We start from the raw sequence: 13,271 nt of genomic DNA, 5'->3' as shown, positions 1-13,271 counted from the left end.
CAGGGTCTGCTCAGTCAGCTTTGGGCTAGGCTGAGACAATAGCTTTGGCTAAGGAGCCATGCCTTGAAACTTGTTGAAACTAAGTAATCCCAATATGCGCTTCCTTGGTGGCTCAGTGGATAAATAAGAGACTGCCTGCAATGCAGGAGACACGGGCTCAATCCCTGGGTTGAGAAGATCCTCTGGAGAAGGAAATGGCACCCCACTCCAGTATTCTTGCCTGGGAAATCCCAGGACAGAAGAGTCTGGGGGGCTACCCCCCATGGGGGTCTCAAGAGTAGACACCATCAACAACAATATAGCAGCTGCTCAGACCCTCTTCAAAAGACAGCGACATGGGCAAAGGGAGGCAAAAAATACAAACTTCCAGTTATAAAATAGGGAAGTCATGGGGATATAACATACAGCATGGTGACTGTAGTTAATAATACTGTATTGCATACCTGAAAATTGCTAAAAGAATCATGGACAAAGCTGCCTACCATTTCAGTAAACACAGGACATGGCAGCCATCAAGCCATTTGCTGCTGCAGGTACCCTCAACCATACACTTTTAAGACAATTCAGGAGAGAAAAATAGGATACCAGTCCTAGAGAGTTAAGAACCATATAGTTAAGAAACGAATCATTTCAATGAAACCAGACTCTTGCATCTTCCTCACACAAACAAATGCACTAAAATTATTAACTTGAGAGGTTTGTTCTTTTGTGACTAGCAGTAATCCTTTTATGTTCCACTATATGGGCTGCGTTTTGTTTTTGTTCTTTCCCAGCAAAGATTCCTATATATCCTGACTCTTCCCTTAGCTCATTGGAACAATCCCCAGAGCAATCTGAGAGACTGCCACCCCAGGCTATGAATCTCAGTAAAGCCACCAAATAAAGCATAATTTTCAACTTTTAGGTTATGCATTGTTTTCAGCAGACAGAGCGAATCTTAAAATTTCTCATCACAAGAAAAACAAATTCAGTAACTATGTTATGTACAGTAAAATCATAACTAGACTTATTGTGGTAGCCATTTGCAACATATATAAAAATACTAAATCATGATGCTATATACCTTAAAACGAATATAATGTTTTAGTCAATTTTACCTCAATTTTAAAAAGGGGAGCTCTCTAAAAACAAAGATACATTTGAACTACTGAAACATTTCTAAAGAAAGAATGCATCATTCCATATGTAAATCACAAAAATATCTCTTCTAAATGTGGCTGGTACAGTAAGAGATGAAGGAACTTCGAGAACTGAGACTGTCTGAGAGAGGATGCCTCGCTTTAGAAGATCACTACTTAAAAGAAACATTGATGCCAATAAAACAAGGGCCTGAACTGATGTTTATTAACATTTAGACTGTTTGTGACAGTCTCCTTTGAGGATAGACCTCAAAAATGAGATGTGGCAAAAGTGGGCAGAAGGCATAGGCTTGGGATGATATGTTAGAGTAAAACAAACAATTTTTCATTGTCAGCCACATTTTAGTTTGAATTTCAATACCTTTTTTAATTATCTGTGCCATCTTTGGGAAACCAGTGAACCTCCCTGAGTCCCAATTTCCTCAAATATAAAAAGATTATTGATCTTCATCTTGAAGCATTGTTATATAAAGATAAAATTTAATGTATGTGCCTGTTTAATACATAATGGGTATAAACTCTCCTCTTCTCACCACATCTCCCTATCTGTGATGACCAGGGAAAAAGGGAAGACAAAGTTTGACTCATCATTTATCTCCATCCACAATGTATAAAATGCCCTCAAGCTGGAAAGCTAAATGCATTTCCCTTTACTCACACCTCTTTACTCACATCTTTACCCACATGAGCTCACTGTCTGATAACAGCTCAAGCTCATTCCACATTCCACCTCAGTTGCTCGCTGTCTCTCTCACAAGAATATCAAAGCTCTATAGTCTTCTCATCATTCCTATATCATTCTTGTGTCTCCAAATATCATGCCAACGAAGACATCCTCTTACTGACTTAAATCTGTTCTTCTAATTCTATTGCTTCAAATAATACTATTTCTGTCAATTTGATTCATAATATCCATATTATACCACCTTTCTATTTCTTACTGTTTTAATAAAATATACTTTTCTTTACCCAGTAAGATCCACAACAGGGTATATAATAAAAATAAATTAAAAATATGGTGCTTTGTAAATGGTGACTTTGAGAATCCATAAGACTGGCTGGCCTTGCATATATCAAATGGTACTCAACTGCTATTAATTAAAGGGAATTTGGATGAGCTCCAAAGGGATACTTCTGAGTGAGGAGGGAGAGCTTCCAGAGAGACATTCCAAGGTTCTAACATAAACTCAATAGAGAAGCAGCTCCCCACAAACGTGCCACCTCCACCCTGAAAATTTTCTGATCCTTCTCGACTTTATAGGATCTTATACCACAAGAGGTCATGCTTGCATCTATTTTACAGTGTTCTGTAAGTTGATTCTGCTTTTCTGTACCTGCGTCTATATAACACTGCTTACCTAATCTATTAACATTCTTAAATGAAGGGAAAAAAGCTCATGTTCTGATTAGACCATTTAGGAACCAGTCATCTCTACCCTGGGCCTAAAACTTTTTCTCCTGGCATCTCTGGGCTCTTTGGAAGTACAGAATTCTGGGTTTCCAGGGACCTCAAGGATATTTGGCCAAAGGTTTCCGCCATGGTACTATGATAGATGAACTAGTGGGCTGTCCAATTAGATCACTTGATAATACAGAGAGGGCACCTCTATGAGGTAACTGTTCAGAGCAGCAAGTAAAGAATTCAGGCAAGGTTAAATATTGAACCTTTCTACTTGAGAAGCTAATTTAGGAATTGCATGTTTATTACAAAAGGTGGAAAAGGGATCCAACCACTCAACTCCTTTTCCCCTTGCAAGATACAGCATTAAATGGAGTCAGTTTTTGTTCCAGAAACTGTCAATGAGAAGGATGTTGGAAATTATGACAAAAAACTGACTGATGTGATACAAGACAGAGAAAGAACACTAGATTAAGAGGCTTTTATTAGCCATAAGACCTTAAACATGCTTCTATGACTCAACGTTTCCCTAACTTTATAATGAGACATGGGATAGAAAGTCTCTATGAGATTAAAACTCTCATTACTCTCTTAAGTCTCTTATTTGTGATATGTCAAACAATTGAGTGATCACAGTCCTCAGAAAAAATTAAGAAAGAAATAAGTGCATACCATTACTTTATTGACTTTTTTTCTTGACCTTTCAATAATCTCTCATGGCCTTAGAATAATTTCTAGGTTGGCCTAAGTGAATATTATAGGATCTTCCTGTTTCCATCTTCCTCTATCCACAGTAAATAGTATTTCACCAAACTGGGAACTTCCTTAGTGGTCCAGTGGCTGAGACTCTGTGATCCCAGTGCAGAGGGCATGGGTTCAGTCCCTGGCCAGGGAACTAGATCTCACACACTGCAATGAAAAGATGCTGCATGCCACAACTAAGATCTGGTGCACAATCAAAAAATAATATTTCACCAAACTGAACAGGAAAAAGCTGTTGAGGGCAGTAATAAAAATCTTAGAAAGCATACTCATTGCCCAAACCTTTCCTCTAGTCTCCTCCTGTGTTCACCTCCTAGACTCTCTAGTCCACTCCTTAGCAACTCTCCCAGCGCCACCTTCCTCTTTGTCTTTCTCAGTTAATTAATACCTCTAAAATCTCAAACAGACATTGTTTGCAAAATGGACATTGTTTCATTTCAGTTACTTGACAAATTTGTAAATGTAGAAACTTCAAAAATATGTGTTTAAAAGTCAGAATGCCTTTTATTCATACTTTTAGTTCTTCCTTTCCCTGATATGACTAAAACATCAGAAAATGTCAGTAATATTAGTTCTTGGTCTTATTAACCAGACTGGAAGCTTATTATGTTACTAATTAGAGGAAGAGAATGAGAAATAAAAATAGTATGGGGGATGCATAGTAATAAATTAATTGAAATGTAAATGGGGGAGGAGGAGAGAGAGGGAGAAATGGAAGAAGTAGAAGTAATAGAAAGAAGAAATAAAAGATAAGAAGTCAAATCTAACTCAAAGGCCATATCTTCTCTGAAACCCAGGCACGCAAGCAAAATAAACAACCTGCTTCCTCAGGGCTCCCTGGTATTTTTTTCTCCTTCATTTTACTAAGTGCAGAACATATTGTATACTAGTTGCCTGTGTAAGAGCTTTCTTCTACTGTCATAATTACCTTGAGGTCAAGAACCATGTCACATTCATCTTTGTAAAACCAGGGCATGTTTATATTTAATAAACATTGAATTTAAGTGAAAATTCCAACTGATAGGTGTAAATTAAAATTCCAAAGGCCACAAAGTTGAGGCTGTCACTCTGCTTGTGCTTATTCTATAGCTGCCTTGTTGAGTCAGAGGCTGGGAACCTTTCCTAAAGTTTATATTTGCTGGTACTGCTCACATCAATTAAATTCTTTGGTTCTTATTTCAACACTCTACAAATCCTCCCCCTTGCTCAGGATTCCCAGGAAACAAGATTCATTAAGTCTCTAATGGTTGAGTATTATGTCAAGGGCTTCAACGAAGATGCAGCAGATGTTATCCTTTCTTTAGGAAACTCACAATTTAGAGAGGTTGAGGGTAGAATTCAAAACATCTGTGAAATATGCATATTAATAGTATAAGTATGAAGACCACCATTTTTCTCTCCTTCCTTCATTCCCCACTTTACATAAAATTTTATTCTCATTTGCTACCCTTCAAAGATTCCTGAAGTATTAATTCCCCAATCTCCACCTACTTTCTGATCCTATACACTTCAGAACATCCCTAATCTGGCCACTACACATTTAAGAAGAATGTGTAGAATTGAATCATTGTCACAGACTTGAATCATGCTCCAAAATGATTTTTTAATAGGCAAAAATGAATCCCTTCCATAATAATCCCCACTCAAGGGGGCTCAAAATGTAATATACTCATTTTAGTGCTATGATTGAATAATGCTCATTTGGGTATAACAATCAAGTGATAATCATTTTCATTTTATATAAAAGTTAGAATTTGGTATTGTTTAGTATTTACTATCTAGTTTTATTTAGTATTGACTCTTCAATAATGCTAAATATACATGTGTAAGAGGGGAAGACGCTAATACAAAATATCAAAACCTGAGGAATACAACAAGATTTTCCAAAAAGCACATTTGCAAACTCTTGCTTTGTCCTTTTCCAAACAGTGACAATAATATTTACATGAAGAAAACTAAGATCATGGCATCCAGTCCCATCACTTAATGGCAAATACATGGGGAAACAATGGAAACAGTGAGAGACTATTTGGGGGGGGTCAAAAATCACTGCAGATGGTGACTGCAGACACGAAATTAAAAGACGCTTGCTCCTTGAAAGGAAAGTTATGATCAACCTAGACAGCATATTAAAAAGCAGAGACATTACTTTGCCAACAAAGGTCCGTCTAGTCAAAACTATGGTTTTTCCAGTAGTCATGTATGGATGTGAAAGTTGGACCATAAAGAAAGCTGAGCACTGAAGAATTGATGCTTTTGAACTGTGGTGTTGGAGAAGACTCTTGAGAGTCCCTGGGACTGCAAGGAAATCCAACCAGTCCATCCTAAAGGAAATCAGCCCTGAATATTCACTGGAAGGAATGATGCTGAAGCTGAAACTCCAATACTTTGGCCACCTGATGCGAAGAGCTGACTCATTTGAAAAGACCCTGATGCTGGTAAAGATTGAAGGCAGGAGGAGAAGGAGACAACAGAGGACAAGATGGTTGGATAGCATCACCGACTAGATGGAAATGAGTTTGAGCAAGCTTCAGGAGTTGGTGATGGACAGGGAAGCCTGGCGTGCTGCAGTCCAGGGGTCAAAAAGAGTCGGATATGACTGAGTGACTGAACTGAATGTTCATTCAATAATCTATATTCCCATTTAATCGTCTTATCATATTCCTAAACTCCATTTACTTTTCCTCTCTTTTTCTTTTCTTTTTTTTTTAAAGAGGGCAGAGCCCTCTCTCCTAAAACCTTTATTCAGTTACAGAAGAGGGACCATGGACCACACAGCTATGTGGAAATACTTACATTGAAGTCATACAGGACACCAAAGTTGGCTGCTGATGCCTCCTCAGCCCTGGGAACCGTTTTCCTAGGTAAACTGCCGTATGGCAAACCCCAGAGGTACTACATGGAAAAACAAAGAAAGCAGTTGACAATTGGAAACAAAGTCTGAGCCACACATATGATCACAAATGGTTTTGGTTAGAACTCTTCTGAAACTTTTTCATGGGGACTCTGCGGGTCTCCATATGGGGTCCCCTTTTCTGGGAACTGACTACTAAATCCAGAGTTAAGAACAAAGGGAACACTAAGGACCCTGCATTCTGACTTCAGCAGACCACCAGCAATCTAACCAACCACTTTGCCCAGAGGCTTGCTGAGAGCCCTACTACCCACCACCACTGCCATACTAGTCTCATTTAGGAGGTCTGGAAAGGAGAGAGGTGGCCTTTGGGGGACGATAGTTTTCAAAGAAACACATACTACCCACATAGTCAGATGGGAATACCCCTCAGGGCTTGGGGTGGAGGAGAATCTCTCCCTCATGTCAAGGAAGAGAAGAACAAGGAGAGTCACTCATACAATTAGAGGGTGTCAACTAGCAGGGGCTTCCCTGGTGGCTCAGATGGAATCTGTCTGCAGTGCAGACCTGGCTTCAATCCCTGGGTTGGGAAGATCCCCTGAAGAAGGGAGTGGCTACCCACTCCAGTTTTCTTGCCTGGAAAATCTCACAGACAGAGGAGCCTGGTGGGATACAGTCCACGGGGTCACAAAGAGTTTTACATGACTGAACAACTAACGCTTTCACTTTTTTTTTTTTTAATATTTCTCCATTTTATTATTTTTTTTTAATTTTATTTTATTTTTAAACTTTACAATATTGTATTAGTTTTGCCAAATATCGAAATGAATCCGCCACAGGTATACCTGTGTTCCCCATCCTGAACCCTCCTCTCTCCTCCCTCCCCATACCATCCCTCTGGGTCGTCCCAGTGCACCAGCCCCAAGCATCCAGTATTGTGCATCAAACCTGGACTGGCGACTTGTTTCATACATGATATTATACATGTTTCAATGCCATTCTCCCAAATCTCCCCACCCTCTCCCTCTCCCACAGAGTCCATAAGACTGTTCTATACATCAGTGTCTCTTTTGCTGTCTCGTACACAGGGTTATTGTTACCATCTTTCTAAATTCCATATATATGCGTTAGTATACTGTATTGGTGTTTTTCTTTCTGGCTTACTTCACTCTGTATAATAGGCTCCAGTTTCATCCACCTCATTAGAACTGATTCAAATGTATTCTTTTTAATGACTGAGTAATACTCCATTCTGTATATGTACCACCGCTTTCTTATCCATTCATCTGCTAATGGACATCTAGGTTGTTTCCATGTCCTGGCTATTATAAACAGTGCTGCGATGAACATTGGGGTACACGTGTCTCTTTCCCTTCTGGTTTCCTCAGTGTGTATGCCCAGCAGTGGGATTGCTGGATCATAAGGCAGTTCTATTTCCAGTTTTTTAGGGAATCTCCACACTGTTCTCCATAGTGGCTGTACTAGTTTGCATTCCCACCAACAGTGTAAAAAGGTTCCCTTTTCTCCACACCCTCTCCAGCATTTATTGCTTGTAGACTTTTGGATCGCAGCCATTCTGACTGGTGTGAAATGGTACCTCATAGTGGTTTTGATTTGCATTTCTCTGATAATGAGTGATGTTGAGCATCTTTTCATGTGTTTGTTAGCCATCTGTATGTCTTCTTTGGAGAAATGTCTATTTAGTTCTTTGGCCCATTTTTTGATTGGGTCATTTATTTTTCTGGAGTTGAGCTGTAGGAGTTGCTTGTATATTCTTGAGATTAGTTGTTTGTCAGTTGCTTCATTTGCTATTATTTTCTCCCATTCTGAAGGCTGCCTTTTCACCTTGCTAATAGTTTCCTTTGTTGTGCAGAAGCTTTTAAGGTTAATTAGGTCCCTTTGTTTATTTTTGCTTTTATTTCCAATATTCTGGGAGGTGGATCATAGAGGATCCTGCTGTGATGTATGTCAGAGAGTGTTTTGCCTATGTTCTCCTCTAGGAGTTTTATAGTTTCTGGTCTTACGTTGAGATCTTTAATCCATTTTGAGTTTATTTTTGTGTATGGTGTTAGAAAGTGTTCTAGTTTCATTCTTTTACAAGTGGTTGACCAGAGTTCCCAGCACCACTTGTTAAAGAGATTGTCTTTAATCCATTGTATATTCTGGCCTCCTTTGTCAAAGATAAGGTGTCCATATGTGCATGGATTTATCTCTGGGCTTTCTATTTTGTTCCATTGATCAATATTTCTGACTTTGTGCCAGTACCATACTGTCTTGATAACTGTGGCTTTGTAATAGAGCCTGAAGTCAGGTAGGTTGATTCCTCCAGTTCCATTCTCCTTTCTCAAGATAGCTTTGGCTATTCAAGGTTTTTTGTATTTCCATACAAATTGTGAAACTATTTGTTCTAGCTCTGTGAAGAATACCGTTGGTAGCTTGATAGGGATTGCATTGAATCTATAAATTGCTTTGGGTAGTATACTCATTTTCACTATATTGATTCTTCCAATCCATGAACATGGTATATTTCTCCATGTATTAGTGTCCTCTTTGATTTCTTTCACCAGTGTTTTATAGTTTTCTATATATAGGTCTTTAGTTTCTTTAGGTAGATATATTCCTAAGTTTTTTATTCTTTCTGTTGCAACTGCACCCTCACTGTGATGTTGGCTTCATCACTGATTCAGATTTACTGCCCAGACCTTGTGCTACCAGATAGAAGACATGTGATTAAGGGTGGAAGAAGTCAGTGATAGAGCAGAGTAGGGAAAAAAGTACCCCTCTAGCCCCAGCATAGGCATGAAGTTGGCCAAGCAGATGCTGCTTCTTGTGCAACATGAAAACTTCCCTTCTCTGGGGCTGTGGCGGGAGGAGGAGGAAGAACGTGGGTGGAAACCTAGGGCACAGATTGACAGGGCAAAGCTGTGAATCAGCCTCTGCTCCTTCTCTCCACCCAAACTGCACAGCTTCCACGGCAGTTCTTCTGGCTTCCTTAGACGGAACAGAACAGAGGGTGAGTTCTACTCATGCTCTCTTTCCCCAGAGTTAGAGGCCACAGAAAACAGAGAAGATTAGGGTCTCCGGTTTGCACAGGGAGCAAGAACTTAGGGCAAAAGGGCAAATGCATCGCAGGAATGCTGAGTAAGGCTGCTGGGTGGAGGCCCCTGAAAAATCCAGGCCAGGAGGCAACAAGTCCTGCCCTCTGTTGATTCTGTAAAGTCAGCAATCAGCGAGCCCATCCTCTTCTGTTGGTTTGCTGGAGTTGGTAATCAATGCCCAGAAAACAGGATGCCCCTAACACAACCTGGAAAAAAGCATCCAAAACCAATATGCTTCCTAGTCCTGGGAACACATCGAATTGAACCCATATGAGCTTCCTGCACTACATATGAGTGCTCAGTGCTCAGTCACTCAGTCATGTCCTACCCTTTACAGCCCCATGGACTGTAGCCTGCCAGGCTCCTCTGCCCATGGAATTTTCCAGGGAGAATACTGGAGTAGGTTGCCATTTCCTTCTCCAGAAGATCTTCCCAACCCGGAAGCATCCTACAATTTTCTACAGTTGGAATGAATTAGCAACAACCTTTCACTCCTCCACATGGAGGCAGCATGGTGTAGGGGGAAAGAGTAAATGCAGCTGATAAGATTCCGTGTATACCCTGCATCTGACATGGAGAAGCGTCGTAGTAACTGGTGATAGAGTTTCAGGTTTCCTTAGAGAAGAGCAAAAACAAAGTTGGGGTTAACTCGAAATAGGTGAAGTACATTCTGCTGCATTGCTTAAAGTTTTTGCTTAGGAGATGTACTATACTTATGACCTCAGACATCTTAGGACTTTTGATCTAAGTCCACCATCTTCTAGGAGCCAGATAGTCATATAACCCCTCAAATTATCTCAAAGATTATAAAACTAGCAAAACAGGGTGCAAAAGCTTGTTACATAAGACGAACTCTCATTCCAGATCAGCTTAAAAAAAATAAAATAAAATAACAACCTCTTCACTCTGTGATATCAGCTAAGTCCAATGACCATTATGTGACTCAGATTCCACATTTTTAAAATGGAGAAAAAAAAACTCGACTTTATTCTACTTTATAAATTTGTTGTGAGACTCACTGAGTAAAAGAAGTGAAAGTACTTTGCACATTAAAAGCTGAAACTCATTAAGCATAGAAGGCACTAGTATTATTCTTGTGGGGTGGCTTGATACAAAAGCTGGCTCTGATTTGAAACCACAGGGATAATAAGTCACTCAAAACAATTAGTTTTGGCTGTTGCCAATGGTGTATTGAACAAATTGGCTTTTGAAATACTGATATCTAGAAAGATCCTTTGTAGGTTAAGTAAAGCCTAACCCAACATGTATGGTAAGCATCCAAAGAGTCAGAGTCATTTAACTTCTTACAGTTAAGTACACAACCTCAGTCTTGTTTCTTGGTCTTAGTTAATTGGGCTTAGTACAGCCTTGACGTACTCCTTTTCCTATTTGGAACCAGTCTGTTGTTCCATGTCCAGTTCTAACTATTGCTTCCTGACCTGCATATAGGTTTCTCAAAGGCAGGTCAGGTGATCTGATATTCCCATCTCTTTCAGAATTTTCCACAGTTTATTGTGATCCACACAGTCAAAGGCTTTGGCATAGTCAATAAAGCAGAAGTAGATGTTTTTCTGGAACTCTCTTGCTTTTTCGATGATCCAGTAGATGTTGGCAATTTGATCTCTGGTTCCTCTGCCTTTGCTAAAACCACCTTGAACATCTGGAAGTTCATGGTTCACATATTGCTGAAGCCTGGCTTGGAGAATTTTGAGCATTACTTTATTAGCATGTGAGATGAATGCAATTGTGCTGTAGTTTGAGCATTCTTTGGCGTTGCCTTTCTTTGGGATTGGAATGAAAACTGACCTTTTCCAGCCCTGTGGCCACTGCTGAGCTTTCCAAATTTTCTGGCATGAGTGCAGCACTTTCACAGCATCATCTTTTAGGATTTGAAATAGCTCAACTGGAATTCTATCACCTCCACTAGCTTTGTTCGTAGTGATGCTTCCTAAGGCCCACTTGACTTCACATTCCAGGATGTCTGGCTCTAGGTGAATGATCACACCATCATGATTATCTGGGTCATGAAGATCTTTTTTGTACAGTTCTTCTGTGTATTCTTGCCACCTCTTCTTCATATCGTCTGCTTCTGTTAGGTCCATACCATTTCTGTCCTTTATTTAGCCCATCTTTGCATGAAATGTTCCCTTGGCGTCTCTAATTTTCTTGAAGAGATCTCTAGTCTTTCCCATTCTGTTGTCTTCCTCTATTTCTTTGCATTGATCGCTGAGGAAGGCTTTCTTATCTCTCCTTGCTATTCTTTGGAACTCTGCATTCAGATGCTTATATCTTTCCTTTTCTCCTCTGCTTTTTGCAAAGTTGCATTAAATAGTATCTTTTTCAAAGCAAACTTGGCAAAATAAATACATGCAACTCACAAGATGTCAAAGTCTTTCTCTTGAGTAATTAATATTTGGGCATAGGGACCACCCTGGGAGTCTGACAGAATCTGTGAAACTTTCCACAGATAAATGTACATTTAAACATGCACACACATTTTATTTATTATTTCAGGAGGCCACATACTCTTCGGAGAAGAATTAGGGCCTTTGGTTGATGGACACCATTTTGAAGATTAATTTGTTACAAATACTATTACTCTAACAGCATAGGTAGCTAGATAGGCATTCTGCTTTTAAAGAGTGGAGTTTTTTTAGTAGAGTGCTTGCATAAGAAGCTTGTTACAGCATGTTTTATAAACTAGAAGTCAGAATCTTACCTCTGGCAACATGATAAGGCTGAATGTCAGAATAAAGAGAACCATGTTTACTCCATACATCCATCTCAAAAAGAGGAAGTATGAAGCCACTGATGAGCCAAACTGACCTATTAAAAAGAAAATAAAAGTTTGAGAGAGGGGGCAAAACAAGACAAAAGCCAAGTCTTGGTGTCTTCCAAATTGAGTCATCTCATTGCATCATTGCAACACATTGATTTTTTTTCACTTTTACAGGCTCTAGCATTTTTTTTTTCCATCCAGAAAGAGAAAATGTTAACATGATAAAAGTAGATGTGCATTCTGCACAATGACTACATCTTTAGAGTCCATCTTCCTGCCTTTTGCTCGGCAGCCAGAGCTGCCATTTGAAGAGTTCATTTTATTCTTTGAGTTAACACAGTTAAGTGAGAAAATGTATGTAAACTGGTTATGTTATTGAGCCCAAGCTCATACTTCTCACCACACAACAGGCCAATAAACCAAGAGATGAGTTGTTGGGGCAAGGGATAATTACTTTATTCAGAAAGCCAGCAAACCAAGAAGATGGTGAAGTTATGTCCCCAAAGAACTATCTGGCCTGGTTTAGAAGTTAGGTTTCCTTTATACTAAAAGCGGAGGGAAAAAAGTCAAACACTGCCTAGTTCCAGCTAGCTTCCAGAGGGAATGTGTTAATTTCTTCCTTCCTTTAGTCATTCATAGGTAGACCTGGTGAGAATGTTCCTCATGAGCTAAACAGAGATATTTTAGCTTAATGCTCATTACCTGGAAGGCAGGATTCCTAGAAACGGGCCATTATGTATAATTTAAACTTACAGGCAACATCCCTTTAGTGGTTAACATAACAGAGCACAAAAATTCCTCCCTATTACAGTTACTACAATGCCTGGCCAGTAGTTAGCTATCATTATAATTACTGTGCTTCTTCCTCTTTTTTTCTCAAGCAACAATATTCTTTCCAAAGTTTACCACAGCTTCTATGGAGAGGAGCCTGGCAGGCTACAGTCCATGATGTCACTAAGAGTTGGACATAAATGAGTGACGAACACACACACACATCCTATAGACCATTCCGTGCTGTTCTGAGCAGATGGGGCATTTCATAGATAGTGTAGAAGCTGAAGTCCATTCATTCATTTTTCACATGTTTACCTTCTGTCAGGAATTATCTTAGATGTGAAACATAATATCAGAGACAGGATTGCTGCCTTAATACAACTTATATTTTATTGAGGTGTGGGAATAAGAAATATGCAATAATTTAAAAAGACATAAAGAAGTATACATCCATCATAATATATAT

At 39.4% G+C, this 13,271-nt stretch overlaps 1 protein-coding gene across 1 annotated transcript in view; it reads right to left on the bottom strand.

The window, feature by feature from the left end:
• Positions 1–13,271, bottom strand: part of TMC1 (transmembrane channel like 1) — a 140,811-nt gene that overhangs the window by 62,751 nt on the left and 64,789 nt on the right. The window contains exons 7-8 of the mRNA XM_044939954.1: positions 11,972–12,078; positions 6,097–6,195 (exon numbers count right to left, since the gene is read on the bottom strand). Coding sequence (XP_044795889.1) covers positions 6,097–6,195; positions 11,972–12,078 — 206 coding nt within the window. The remainder of the gene's footprint in view (positions 1–6,096; positions 6,196–11,971; positions 12,079–13,271) is intronic.

This window comes from Bubalus bubalis, chromosome 3, assembly GCF_019923935.1.
Source record: "Bubalus bubalis isolate 160015118507 breed Murrah chromosome 3, NDDB_SH_1, whole genome shotgun sequence".
Lineage (NCBI taxonomy): Eukaryota > Metazoa > Chordata > Mammalia > Artiodactyla > Bovidae > Bubalus > Bubalus bubalis.
The sequence above is the reverse complement of the archived record's forward strand: the minus strand, read 5'-3'. Positions and strand labels throughout refer to the sequence as shown.